General features: G+C 38.1%; 1 protein-coding gene across 3 annotated transcripts in view; it reads left to right on the plus strand.

Annotated features, from left to right (window-relative positions):
* Positions 1–14,313, plus strand: part of gngt2b (guanine nucleotide binding protein (G protein), gamma transducing activity polypeptide 2b) — a 19,861-nt gene extending 5,548 nt beyond the window's left edge. For 2 of the 3 annotated variants that reach the window (XM_081392811.1, XM_081392812.1), the window contains 3 exons: positions 12,107–12,385; positions 12,948–13,036; positions 13,979–14,313. In XM_081392811.1, coding sequence (XP_081248937.1) covers positions 12,953–13,036; positions 13,979–14,104 — 210 coding nt within the window. In that variant the 5' untranslated portion in view covers positions 12,107–12,385; positions 12,948–12,952 and the 3' untranslated portion in view covers positions 14,105–14,313. Of the gene's footprint in view, positions 1–10,331; positions 12,386–12,947; positions 13,037–13,978 lie in introns of all 3 variants that reach the window. The other variant, XM_081392813.1, reaches the window with a different exon arrangement.
* The last annotated feature ends 376 nt before the right edge of the window (positions 14,314–14,689 follow it).

Here is a 14,689-nt window from a genome sequence, read left to right on the forward strand (position 1 = left end):
ATAGTAACACAGATACACTTGCAAGCAGAGAGAGAGACGCATGTGAAAACGTTTATTTAGGTAGGCTAAATGGATGATTTTTGCATATCGTTTAATTTGTATGGTGAATATGGCAACTCTGAGAAACGGGCCCAGGCACAAGACGAAATAGAAGACTTGGAGAAGACGTTGAATGACAAAAAGCGGCACAAAGAATTAACAATAAATACATGACATGATTAGTTCAAATAAAGATTGCCTTGTCACTGTCAGTGTTGCCTGTCATTCATAAATAATTGTAATAAATCCATTAAAGAATCATTAAGATAGCTATATGCTTAAGCAACGAGGGTTAGCTGCTAGACTTTAAAGAAGAGAAGCACACTGTAACTCGCGCACGCATCACTCTCTCTCTCTCTCTGTTCCTTCTTCAGTTCTCTGTCTCTCTCTTTTAATAATGAATTTAAATAAATGTAAATTTATTTAAATAAATGCAATCCGATTGCTCTACTTTATTTAAAGCGGACGGAGTGCAAGAACTGACGAGCCTTAACTTAAGAAATAACCGTCATTTTTACATGTCTGTTAAAAAATTACACTGTAAACATCAGTTACAGCTTTAACTTATTTTTAACTTGGCAAATAACCAAGGTATAAGCGTAGGTCCGCTTCGCGTCGGGTGGTTCTTCGCCTCTACGTCGTGCATTAAAATCCTTTAATGCATGGCTAGCCGTGGATTATCCCTTACTTAAAACACAGTTTTTAATTGCAGTATGCGGCCATGTAAACACTTTAATCGCTCTAACTGAAGTGTGCATGTGTGTGTCACGCACCTTAAGCGCGTATTCATTTTAAACTTGACATTAGGAAGTTTTCCCTGAACTCTGTCACGCGACTCACTGTCAGCAGTCTGCCTTCATCCAGAAACAGTGCAAATAATGTGACAGCAGTGTATAAAACTATTACAGGCACAACATAATATTTCTGTCTATCACGGCACAGAATAACAAAATACGTCCACAAGAACTCGTTTGTTATTTAACGTTCGTAAATTAAAACAGTGGACAGTATGAGTTCATCATTTGTGCTCTGCATTGGGCTATGTGTGAATAATCCGAAAATAAAAACATGTAAACAATGTAAACATCTTACTGCGATTAACTCCTTACTCTGATCATTGGAAATAATGGCATTATTGGTGTACATTTGACCCACTTGACTTGAACTGTTTGTTACGATCTTCTATTTTTGAATATATCACGTGATGTAACATGTTGTATAAATCTATATAATGTATCAGTTTCAAGATTGACATTTAATTCAGTAATTCACACACTTTTCCACAATATTCAATTTGTTTGAGACCTACCTGAGAATGCATACATGAAAATGGTTGTCTGGTTAGTTTGGCCATACCTTGACTATTTGGGGTCGAGAAATCCTATAAATAGGTGGTAGGGTGCCTGCCATCAGCTGTTCTGCTTCCTCGGTCCAGAAAGCAAAGCGCTGCCCGAAGTTCTGCCCATGCCTATTCAAAAGTATGGTACGTTTAATGTAGCATAATTGTAAAGCAGACCAATGTTTTACTGCTTGAAATGTGTCCTACCTTGCGATCGAGAATTTCTCCAGAATCTGGAGACACCACCACTTCCGAATAGATGGTATGTCAGTCTGTAATACACATGTAATATTGGAGTCTTGCATTGTTTGTTTTTTAACATTCTTGGATACATATATTCCATGAATTACAACTTACATCCAAAAAGTGAAACATGGCACCAGTACAGATGCAGAGGGCATACTGTTAAAGAGAAAAATAATGATTATAGAGATTTAGGACAAACAGGAAAAAATTAATAGAAATTGTATAAGTTTACCATAAGCATGAATATCCCACAGCTCTGTCCATCTGACTGAACTGGAAATGGCTGAAAAGTAATATACAGTTACTCAGATGTGATGTTGACAACCATATAATGTCCGCTGAGCAAAATGAAATGGCAAAATTACATAGTAAACAAAGTTACATCAAAATCTTTGCCCGTCTTCTCCACCCATGGTCCATTAGCCACTGCTCCTGCAAGTTGTCTGGAAAAAAATATATGCAAAACTGAATCCATAGAACAAGTTTTTTTCCTCAAACCTGAAGCCAGAGAACAAGGCTTTTCCTCAAACCTGAAGCCAGAGAACAAGGCTTTTACTCAAACCTGAAGCCAGAGAACAAGGCTTTTACTCAAACCTGAAGCCAGAGAACAAGGCTTTTACTCAAACCTGAAGCCAGAGAACAAGGCTTTTACTCAAACCTGAAGCCAGAGAACAAGGCTTTTCCTCAAACCTGAAGCCAGAGAACAAGGCTTTTACTCAAACCTGAAGCCAGAGAACAAGGCTTTTACTCAAACCTGAAGCCAGAGAACAAGGCTTTTACTCAAACCTGAAGCCAGAGAACAAGGCTTTTACTCAAACCTGAAGCCAGAGAACAAGGCTTTTACTCAAACCTGAAGCCAGAGAACAAGGCTTTTACTCAAACCTGAAGCCAGAGAACAAGGCTTTTACTCAAACCTGAAGCCAGAGAACAAGGCTTTTACTCAAACCTGAAGCCAGAGAACAAGGCTTTTACTCAAACCTGAAGCCAGAGAACAAGGCTTTTACTCAAACCTGAAGCCAGAGAACAAGGCTTTTACTCAAACCTGAAGCCAGAGAACAAGGCTTTTACTCAAACCTAAAGCCAGAGAACAAGGCTTTTACTCAAACCTAAAGCCAGAGAACAAGGCTTTGCCTGAACAGGATATCAGTCCATTTCACTCAGTTTGATCTGTATTTGTTAAGGCTGTTACAGTGTCATCAGATTGAAGATTTTCAGAGTGCTGTTCAGGCTTAACTGGATGAAAAAAAAAATGTAGAAAACACCCCCTATCATGTATTAACTTTAACTCCCATAGTAGCATGTAACTACATGCACTTTCTGTTCTCTGTGTTAGCCTTATTCGGTCACAGGTCAAACCTTGCTAATGTCCTCTGCTTATGCGTTTCAAACCTAAATATGGTTCGGTATTTCTCATCTCCAAACCCATTTGGACATAATGAGTCCAGAAAAATAGCCTCCTTCTTAGCAACTAATAACACCTGTGAAGAACATGCCCTATTAATGTCAGCAATAGGGGCACCAACTGGTTTAAAAATAGAGGAAAAACTAAAAAACAATGTAACTGTACACAAAGCATGTAGTGGCTTGCTGTTTGTGACCCCCTAGACCATGCTGGCAAAATGATGATGTCTTTAGATTCCACATTGTCCTATGAAAAAAAAAAAAACTATGTTCAGATCTCCTTTGACATATCTTTACTTAAAGGGATAGTTCACTTTGAAATAAATTTTTGGTATGTTTTAGCTTACCTCAAATTGTTTAATTTGGACTTTGTGCATGCTGTTTTGAGACCGTGACCATAGACCTGCATTATATGACTGACAGACAAGAACGGTTTGCCCTAAAAATATCAAAATTGAAACTACTCCGGAAAAAAAGACACCTACATCTTGGATGCCTTTGAGGTAAGCTAAAACATACCAAAAAATAATTTCAAAGTGAACTATCCCTTTAAAGAGGTGTATCTGCTGGACTTGTCAACACATTATGCAACTTACCGGCAAACTAGGTTCCCTTAGTTTCCATTTAGGGACTTCAAATAGGTCAGCAATGTGGACATCCATTCCCTGAATAAAATTGTATGTTTTTATTTCGGCTCCCATGTTAACAGGTTAGAGCTTGCACACTGCCTGCGTGACACGCGTCTCAGGCGCGGCATGAGCCGCGCGGAAAACGCATGCATGCTTGAAATAGAACCGACGCCTATTTTTCACGCGACACGCAAGCGTCTTGGAAGCGTTTCCAAGCAAAATTTAATAGGAAAAGATGTTTATATGACATTTTGACACGAATACATATTAATAAATGTAATTTTGATGTTTGAAAGTGTCTAGGGTTTGACATAAATGCAAATATAAATGCAATTTAAAAAAATATTATTGATTGTCAAATACTGCACCTGTCAATACAGAACGAAATATTCTATAGTCTATATTGCCGTCAACACTGCCCGACGTTGTCTTTGCTTCTATATATTTATGTTTAACATGAAGTATCCTTCCACAACTCTCCCCCCATATGTCAAATATATCACCAATGAGGCTTATCATATGTCACCTAGCAGCAGCAGCGCCGCGCCAGACACGCTTCTGGTGTGCAAAGACATGGAAAACGCCACGCACACGCCACGCAGCTGACACGCAACAGAAACGCCACGCTCACACCACGCAGCCAGTGTGTCACCGGCCTTACACGTCAACACGCATCACACATGACCAGCGTCGGCCAATAGTGAGCCTACGTGATGACATGTAACACAGACGCGCTGCGCAAAAACACTAGAGGCCCAGAGAGAAGGAAATGAATAGTGGAATAAAGTCGTTATTTTTGTTTACTTTTTGCACACAAAAAGTATTCTCGTCGCTTGATAAACTTAAGGTTGAGCCACTGATGTCACATAGACTACTTTGATGTCTGTATTGCCTTTCTGGACGTGAACAGTATGCTGTCCATTGACTTTAATGGAGGAACAGAAAGCTCTCGAACAAAATCTAAAATATCTTAAACTGTGTTCTGAAGATGAACGGAGGTCTTACAGGCTTGGAACGACATGAGGGTGAGTCATTAATGACATAATTTTCATTTTTGGGTGAACTAACCCTTTAAGATGCATCACAGTTTCATGTCTATAGTGCTGTCCCATGAAAAGTATTTGGAAAAAATGTGAGAGGTGTACTCACTTTTCCACAAATTTATGTGCAAGTCATCAAGGTAAATACAAATACATACATGTCTCCTGGCTGCCTCCTCTACCAGCCTGAAGCATGCATTCCCAATCTGAAAGCACAGAATGTTTTGCATAATTACAATAAAGGCATTAGAACCATCCAAACTCTTTACGGCAATATCCACTTACATTGCTCTCCACCTGTTTGTCTAGCCCCAGGCTCCAAAAGTCCTCCCTTTGAAGACAAACTGGGCCATCCAGAACAACAATTTCTTTTGCTGGACGTGTTCTGTCCAGCACATAGGTCAGCTAGAAATAAAAAAACCTCTGTTAGGAATGAGCAATTATGCATTTATTATTTAAAGCACACCAACAAGCTGTGCATGTGAACAATCCCGTTTGTTTTGGCACTCACCACTTGTTCTTGCTGAGGACACAACCTCTTGGACCACAGTGGACCTTTATTGGCATACTGGTGGTCCACCAGTCCAATGTCTTCTGCATTTTGGCTGCCCTCAGATTCATGGCTATGATCTACACAACACGAAAGTAAATACTAATCATCATTGTCAAGTGTCATGTTTATATTTGCTATGTCACCAAGTAGGATTATTACAATACCTTGTGGCCGAAAGTAGGGCCTTAACTGAGCAACATTCACTTTCTTTATTTTTCCTGACACAGCCACACTTGCCACACCCTTCTCTGTCAGGGATGTGAGGGTGAATGGCCCTTGGTGGAGATCCTGCAAACAATTTCCCTTCTTCACCTTCTTTTTGGGCTCCCCAATTAGGACCTCGTCCCCTGCCTTAACTGAGCACTGGCGAACCCCTTTCCTTTTCTTTGCCTCAAAAGCCTTTTTTTGTTTCCCCTGTGCCTTTTCAATGTTTTTCCGTACCTTAAAGATAAGAATATATTACTATGCAAACATTCTTATTCAAATTGAACAAGTCATCCGCACAACTCTGAACAAACCGTTTCATTGAGGGCCTTGACTCCAGCTAGTTTTAGCTCCAGCTCCTCCTCTGGGTCTGCCAATTCAAAGTCAGAGTCTGTCTCACAGACATTTAATGCCTGTGGTAGACGGGGGTGCCTATTGTACATTAAAAAGTACGGGCTGTACTTGGTGGATCTCTAATTTGAAACAAAAAGTTTTGCATCAAATCACAAAATAAAACTCTTAAAACATGTATGCAATATACGTTATCTAGTTATTTTGAATAATAACCTGTTTTGCAGTGTTTATTCCATAAACTATGGCCTGCAGGTGGATGTCCCAATCATCATGGTGCTGATTTACATATTTTCTGAGAGTCCTCTTAACATTTTGATTAGTTCTCTCATCCTTCAACAAAGAAAGGAATTACTACATGCACTTTAGTATACATTGGCTAAAGTTGACTTTACTGTTTTGCAGGATGTCATGATGGCACACTTACTTGGCCGTTTGACTGGGGATGGTATGCACTTGTGATGGCATGTTTGATGTTCAGCGCCGCAAATATGTGTGCATTAAGCTGTACATAATTCAGACACACATGGTTATTTTCAATATTTGTTGGTCTCAGAAATGACCAATGACCGCTTAAAACAGCGTGAATTGTGATGACGTCATATGTCCTGTGTGAAGGGGGTAAAGGGAGCGGGTATTAAAGACACATACCTCGTTAACAAATGCACGGCCCCTGTCAGTGATGATTTTCCGGACCATACCAAATTTGTAGAGGTTTGACACAAGTGCCTCAGCCACCTCAGTGCTGGAGCCACACTTTAAAGGCTCAGCGATTACCCACTTCGTGAAGAGGTCTGTCACCGTGAGGACGTATTGATGGTCTTTCATAGTTTTTTTCAGTGGACCAATGAGGTCCATACCGACCACCTCCCACGGCTCTTTCACCTGTAGAGATATGTAATATTACCACATCACCTAACTTGTTGCTTCAAGTGGTACACCAAGGTAAGCTCTACCTTAATAGGGTGAAGGGCAGGAGACACAGTCTTTATGGGGTCGTTCTTTTGGCATCTGTGACAGCTTTTGACCTGATGGATACATTTATTATTTAGACCAAATAATTATCTGAAGTCAAACAAAGCCACTAAATCAATTCATTGCCTGAGAGACAGTGTTAAATTCCATGAAAGTTCCAAAAAAGTACCCAGTCTGCCACATCTGCCTTTATATTATCCCAGTAGTACCCCACAACAATCCGGTCCATGGTCGCCCTCACGCCCCCATGGTTCCCTGTGCCAGGGTTGTTGTGGCACTCCTCCAGGACAGCCCGCCTCTGCTCATCAGACAGCACAACCAGCCTCATGAATTGAGCACTGGGGCCAGTGTAGAATAATTTACTTTCTGTGATAGACAAACAATGTTTGTTAATGTTATGTAATGATTTTGATGCTTTGTTTGGTATTACAATACAGCACTTATGTGCACGTGTCTTTGTTCAGGGATGCAAACATTTGTGGCGAAAAAATCTTGGCGGTTACTATGTCTGACTAGATGGAACGTTACTGACATGCTCACACATGTTAACTAAAACAGTGCTAATATTAGGGCTGGGTATCGTTAAAAAAATTTCGATACCAATACCGATACCTTGACTCCGGTTCCTGAACGATACTTTTTTGATACCAATTTTATGAAATCCATTTTTAACAAGATTACATAACACATTACCTCAGAAAACTTTGGTTTTATTTTGACTCATGCTCCTTAGCCAGTGCACTTTTTTTTTTTTATATAAAGAAAGAGCTCATGATCACCAAAGCTGAATTTGTTTGGTCAAAAATACAGTAAAACTTGTAACATTGTGACATAGTATTACAATTTAAAATCTTATTTGAATATATTTCAAAATGTAATTTATTCCTGTGATGTCAAAGCTGAATTTTCAAAATCATTACTTCAGTGTCACATCCTTCAGACATATGAAAACAGTTTGCTGCCTAATATTTTGGAAACTATGCTAAATGTTTTCATGATTCTTTGATGAATAAGAATTTCAAAAGAACAGCATTTATTTGAAACAGAAATCTTTTGTAACATTAAGCATGTTTTAAGTTCACGATTTTTATCCCTTTTCCTTACTGAAAAAATAAATAATCTGACCAACACATTTTTAAACGTGCAGTAGGTCATTATTACAATATAAATACTGTCAGAGTGATCAACAAGGTACTTCTTCATTTACCAGTCAAAGACGGAGCAACTTAGGTTACTGCTCTTATGTTTACTCGTGCACTGTCAAGGGCTTCATCATAACGTTATCTGTCGCGGTACCGTCTTTGGAGCAATTATTTTACCGCAAATACTGCATCGCGCGCTGTTGGCATTGAGCCTGGAGAAATGTAGGCACACTTTTGATCGACTTTTCAACATCTTTAGGGTATTGTATAGCAGCTATGTGCTCGCGTCTCATTGAGTTATGTGCGTGGAGAGTTTGTGTGCGCGCGCGTCTCATATTAGGAACTTATGTTTTAGGTGTGTCGTTGTGCATTTCTAATGTATTTGTTTAAGCACCGACTTTGACGAGTTATATCCCTTTAGGTATCGAAATATTGTACCGAACAAGATGTAATTTTTCGATGATAGGCAATTCGGTCGGTCTAAAAAGTTTCGAACGAGTAATGTATTATTTCAAATGCCCACACTGACTTACCTCTTATAACGAAATTTGCAGCCATTCGTGAGACCTTCTTCTTCAATGCCACATCCACTAACCCGTCAACCAAATATTGCCTAACGGCATCGTAAAGGGCAAACTTCTCGTTTCCTCCGCTGAACTCCATTTTCTTTCGCTCTGAGTGAATTAATTCTCGCGGTAAAAATATGCGCATGCGTGGAACAGATCGTGCAGTGTCGTAAATCATCGCAAAATAGAATTATCATTTGCGCATGCGCGTTTTCTACTGCGTCTACTACGCATGCGTAGAACGGATCGTGCAGGTGGAACGAATCGTGTACCCACAGACGTAACTGCGTCATGACGTAAAAGAATCATGAATCATTTATTTGAACCGTTTCTTTGAAAAGAATCGATTCGCGGATTCGACTGTCCATCGCTACGCCGTTCAGGAACCTTGTTGGAAAAAAAAAGTGAACGCTTGCTGCTCGATAGTAACTCTTTAATGTAGGAAACACAGTAGTTTTCCTCCAGAGGGCGTAAGGTAGCCGAATTCCCCATTAAGCTGCATTGAAATATCTTTTTTTTTTTTTTTTAGATTCACTGATTATTTTACAGAACGTGGTTGAGTATTTCAATATTTATTTCTAATTCAATATAATCTCTAAAGTTTTTTGTTAGTAATCACAAACTACTGTGATCCACCCCGATGATTCATATGACAACGTTGTTCGGCTACTTTAGCAGTAGCCTAATCATAGACTGTAAAAAATAGCCTAATACAAAAATGAAGCCTACCTGAATATGACACTGCGAAATTTATATTTTTTCAGATTCCAGAAAAAAGACTCCCTGAAAAGTTAACCTAGGATTAATAACAAAAACAAAAAAACATTATTATTATTATTATTATTATTGTTGTAATATCTAACAAAACACAATAACTAAGATATTAACGTATATGAACATGTGAACACGATATACATATTCTTGGATAATACTACATGAATAAAAATATAAACAACTATACAATAATGAGTAAATTCTTGAAGGTTAATGAAGTAGACAAGGAATACATGAATTTAAAAATAAGAACAAATAATGAATGAATAATATGGATATAAATAATATGAATAAAGAAAATCATCATAAACACTGACCTTTTGGATACACCTATTATTATTTTTATTTTTATCATTATTATGACTCACTGGCACACTTGGATGAATTGAAGTGTTTTTAGTGCCATCTTGTGTTTACCAGATAAAAATGCAACAACAGTGCGTTATATTGGCTTCAAACTCTCTTTGATGCTGCTAACCATCCAGATTAAGTGTGTTTAATAACTGATTAAGCCTTAATTAACTGACACCAAATATATTACAAAATACTATACAAGATCTTATGAACTCAAATAATGTTTTTGTTTGAGTTAAATGTCTTTAAATAACACTCAGTCAGAATTTAAGGGCTTTGTCTTTTGACTCCTAAAACTACTGTAGTCAAAGATCATTTTTAAAGAAAAGTAAGGTGACCTGGTTCTGGGAGAGTGACAGCTCCTGATATCTATGGCCCATAATCCTGCTTGGTGCTTGATTAGTCTTATCTCAATTACCAAAGCTTTAGCGTGTGACAGTCTCTTGGAAACGATAAGTCAGTTGTCACCTCTTGTCCAACTGGCTTTAGAGAACAATTCGACATTCATTGAATATTTATTAATATGAGGTTGCATAGATAATATACAAACAATTATTACTTGTATAAATTGGTGGAGGATTTACTTTGAAACTATTTTTAATCAGAAATGACTAGAAAACTTCCATAGTATTTTTTGTTCATACTATGGAAGTCAATGGGGACCAACAACTGTAAGTTTACACACATACTTCAAAATGTCTCCCTTTGTGTTCAACAGAACAAAGAAACTCATGCAGGTTTAGAACAAATTAAGGGTGAGTAAATTATGACAGAGAATTGTATTTTTTATTTTTTTTTTGATGATGATGATGAACTTCTCCTTTAATGAATTACCTAATTCACAATGAAATCTGATATGCTTTTAATGAAAGTGTAGTGGTAATATAATGTCTCAATGTCACATTAAAGAGCAGTAAAGCTCCTCGCCATAATGACGCCATGAAGTCACTCATCACAAATCAAGGCTTCAATGTCCCTCTTGCTAATTCAGGACAAAGGGGGCCTAAGCCAGATCCTTAGGCTTACAGGTGAAGCCAGTGCAACAACAAGCTTATTCAGGAGTTCAATACACACTCAACTGCGAAGATGTGTCTGAGTGGAAAAATATTGCAACTCTAAGCGTGAATTCAGTCCCGCTCAGGTCTGGCTCACTTCTCTGTTAATGTTTTCCTCCATTGCCATGTTCAAAACTATCCGAAATAGCTTTTTAAAAGTGATTCGTTGGCCCCGAAACACTCTCAGTCATCAGATAACAGTCTGTTTTCAAACATGGCCAATGGTTGCAGTTATTAAGCAGATCGTGGTAATAGTAATCCTGCGCTGAGCAGTTTATTGGGCATTGATGCCAGTGGCTGATGGCCAGAAGTCCCAGTGACACTCTTTGACACTGGATCTAAGATATTGAGTTCAACCCTCATGTTCAGTTTAGGATCTAGACCGAGTTTCATTATTTCATGACTGAGTGTAAACAAAACTTCAACTGGTTAATGCACTTGTCAAGAAGACAATCTTTGAGAAAGCCTGGAAAATTTGAAGAAGGTTTAAAAGCTTGCAGTAGTTTGAAGGCAATACAGTCTAGCACAATGCAAATTGGTAAAATATAACACTTTGCTAGCATGTTTCTAGCATTATTTAACACATTATTAGCATGTTTTTAGCATCATTGTTTCCATGTTTCTGATTTAGCACATTAGCATAAGGTTAGCATGACATAGTATGTTGGTAACATGATTTAACACACTGGTAGCATGTTTCTAACATGATACATGTTGGTAGCATGTTTCTAGCATGATTTAGCATGTTGCTAACCTGCTTTAACATGATAGCAGGTTTCTGTCATGCATAAGCACAATGCAAACAAGTTTTGACATGTTTCTAGTATGATCTAGCACATTGCTAGCATGTTTAAGCATTATGCTTGCAAGATAGGCCTTGTTTGTTGATAACCTGATTTAGCATGTTTTAGCATGTTGCTTCATATTTTTGTGGAAACTGTGATACTTTTTCCCCAGGATTCTGTGCTGAATAAAGAGTTCAAAACAACAGCATTTATTTGAAATAAACATTTTGTGGCAATAATTACAAAAAGCAATTACTGTTATCCTCCTTCTGATCAATTTAATGCATCTTTGCTGAATAAAAGTATTAATTTCTTCAAATATATACACTTACTGACCCCAAACTTTTGAACGGTTAGTGTACGACTCAGTATTTATTATGCTTGGCTATTAATGGAGTTTGTATTAATGACTGTCTGATGACTTCTTCACAGAGCATTTCACTTTGGAAACCAACATTCACTACTTCTACTGTCTGATTATGTTCAACCAATGCTCACATTGAGCTCTATATGCCAAAGTTTGCATGGATCATTAGTAAGATGCACGGATGATTTTAGGCTTCCACAAGAAGTATGTTATTGGTTAATGACGAATGTGACACAGTAATTCCATCAGTGCATCTTCACTTTTCACATGCTGCCCTTTCCTCCAGTATTTCAATGTTGTTTAGAGGTTACTTCTCATGGCCATCCTGCTTGCTCTCATTGGCCTAATGAGATCAGTGGAGATTGATGACATCAGAGCTCAATCCCCATCACCAGGATCAATCTCTACACCTGAGAAAGAGCAAAGGGAAGGAGGGGGTCCGAACAACAGAAATAGAGGAGAAGAGCCTGAGATTCACAGATTCGGAGGAAGACCTCCACACTGATGAACTCTTAGGAGGCATCAGGACATTTCTCCGACTGCTGCCAGGCCCTCCATTCAACAGGTAAATGGATTGTTTTTACTTTTATTTCTTTATTTTTTGGTCAGAATATATCAGATGTTTAATTGTCAAGTGAGAAATCAGTTTTACTGAAACCACCAGGACTGTTTTTTTTTTTTTTAAATGGCAGCCATTTGAGAATTCTTTCAAAACTTAATAAATGCACTTATTGACATATAAATTGTGAGTTAGGCCTACTGAACATTAATTTAAAGCTGATTGAGACAATTCTTATTGTGAAAAGCTTTATATATATATATATATATATATATATATATATATATATATATATATATATATATATATATATATATATAAAATGTCTTGTGTTTTAATCACACTAAGTGCATTTTTCTGGGATTCTCAGTTGCCTACTTTTAGTACACTGAAAAATTTTAACATTTAAATTAACTGCTGTTTAACATTACTGCATCAACCAAGAAATAGGCTACATTTTTATTTTTTTATTTTTTTACATTTTTACAGTGTAGTAGCATTGTTCATGAGACTTTTTCGGTGTGAATATTGAGCTTAATTTCACACATGTCTTATTTGCTCTGAATAGACAGGATGGCTCGGGATATGTCAGATAAAGACATCCTGAAGATGGAGCTGGATCAGCTGAAGGTGGAAGTGAACACTCCCCGAGTTGCGGTAAGAATCTTAATCATTGTAGATTTTAAATCTTAAACCGCGTTTTCCCGCGCCACTGAAATGAGTCTCGCGTTTTTAACCGCAAGTATGCGTTCTGTGTGTGAATAGACCTTATTGAGAGCAGCGCCATGACAGGAATGGAGGGGCTGTGAGGGATACACTTTCCAATGACATCCTCGGTAAAAAGCTGCATGGAAGTTTGTTTCCGCCACAGAATAAACTTTTTCAAAGATAATTTTTGACTTTTGAATCTCACAATTCTGACTTTATTTCTCAGAATTGCGAGATATAAAGTCAGAATTGTGTGATATAAAGTCGCAATTGCGTGTTATAAAGTCAGAATTCTGAGATAAAAAGTCACAATTACCTTTTTATTTTTTATTCTGTGGCAGAAACAAGCTTCCATATGATAACGCTTTTAGATCACTAAGCATTTTTTTTTTACAGCTCATGGTGCCTGGAATGTTTTTGTCAACTGAAAATTCTCAGAAAGATATTTTTCCAGTGTATTTTTTGCAGAACTATCCAAAAACATATTAAATAACCCAGACAGCAACATGGCCACATGTGGATTCCACGCATAGCCGGTTGCATAAACCACTTAGACTAATCTTACAAGTTAGTCTTAGTCTTAAGACAAACCATCCCTTGACTAACTGCTAGTGGGTCATAGCCTACTAGATCTTAAGACACTGTCTTAACGTAATGGCTAAGTTTATGCAACTGGTCCCAGATGTGATCTGGGCCGACACTATGTTGAAATGTTATGTTAAAAATGAAAGATGGCGTTGCTGTGAATAAGGTCTATGGCCCCTGAGTCAGCATTTGCAGATAGATCCTCTGTCATGTTTAGGCTACTCATTTTCTTAGTTAATTCCAATTGGAGCGGCAAATTAAAGAAACAATCATCCTTGAACGATCTCTCCCGATTCTTTTTCTCAGGTTTCAACAACAGCCCCAGAAATCATTGCTTTCGTTGAGGAGTTGTCCGCCGAAGACCCCCTGATCAAGGGCGTCCCAGAGGACAAGAACCCATTCAAGGAGAAGGGCGGCTGCATTATCACGTAGCGGCGGCCCTGGGGTCACCAGGGCTCGGTTCAACATCTGCTTTTCTATGAAAGTTTATTTGTACCAGAAACTCTGAATTGTTTAACATCCACTAGTTTTAAATGTTATCCAGCTCCAGAAATGTAAGAGGACACCCTCATGTCATTCAATACCTTTTATGATATGATGTTTTCTGTCTGTTTTTAAAATAAACTCATTAGCAATCTTGGCAAATGTCTTACTGGTTCTAATTTCAGTAGCCTATAAATGGACTAGGACCCTATTTTGACTTTAAAGGGATCGTTCACCCCAAAGTGAAAATTCTGTCATCATTTACTCATTCTCAGGTCTTTTTAAACCTGTATGACTCCTGTTTTGTCCATACAGTTAAAGTCAAAACCGCTATAAAGAACTTTTTGTGCAATGGTAACTATCTCCTGAGTGATTCGCATCTGAAGAAGGTATTTAAAAAAGCGTCCTGAGAGCCAGGGTGTTGTCTTGCATTAGCGCTCTGTATGCGTAAAGCTCAGATTGAATCAGTGGCTGGTGTGTGTCATTGGCTGCTGTGATAACGGGATTTGGGTGTCCGATCTCTCTGTCCCGCTG

Source organism: Scardinius erythrophthalmus (genome assembly GCF_964197995.2).
Source record: "Scardinius erythrophthalmus genome assembly, chromosome: 18".
Classification (NCBI taxonomy): Eukaryota; Metazoa; Chordata; class Actinopteri; order Cypriniformes; family Leuciscidae; genus Scardinius; species Scardinius erythrophthalmus.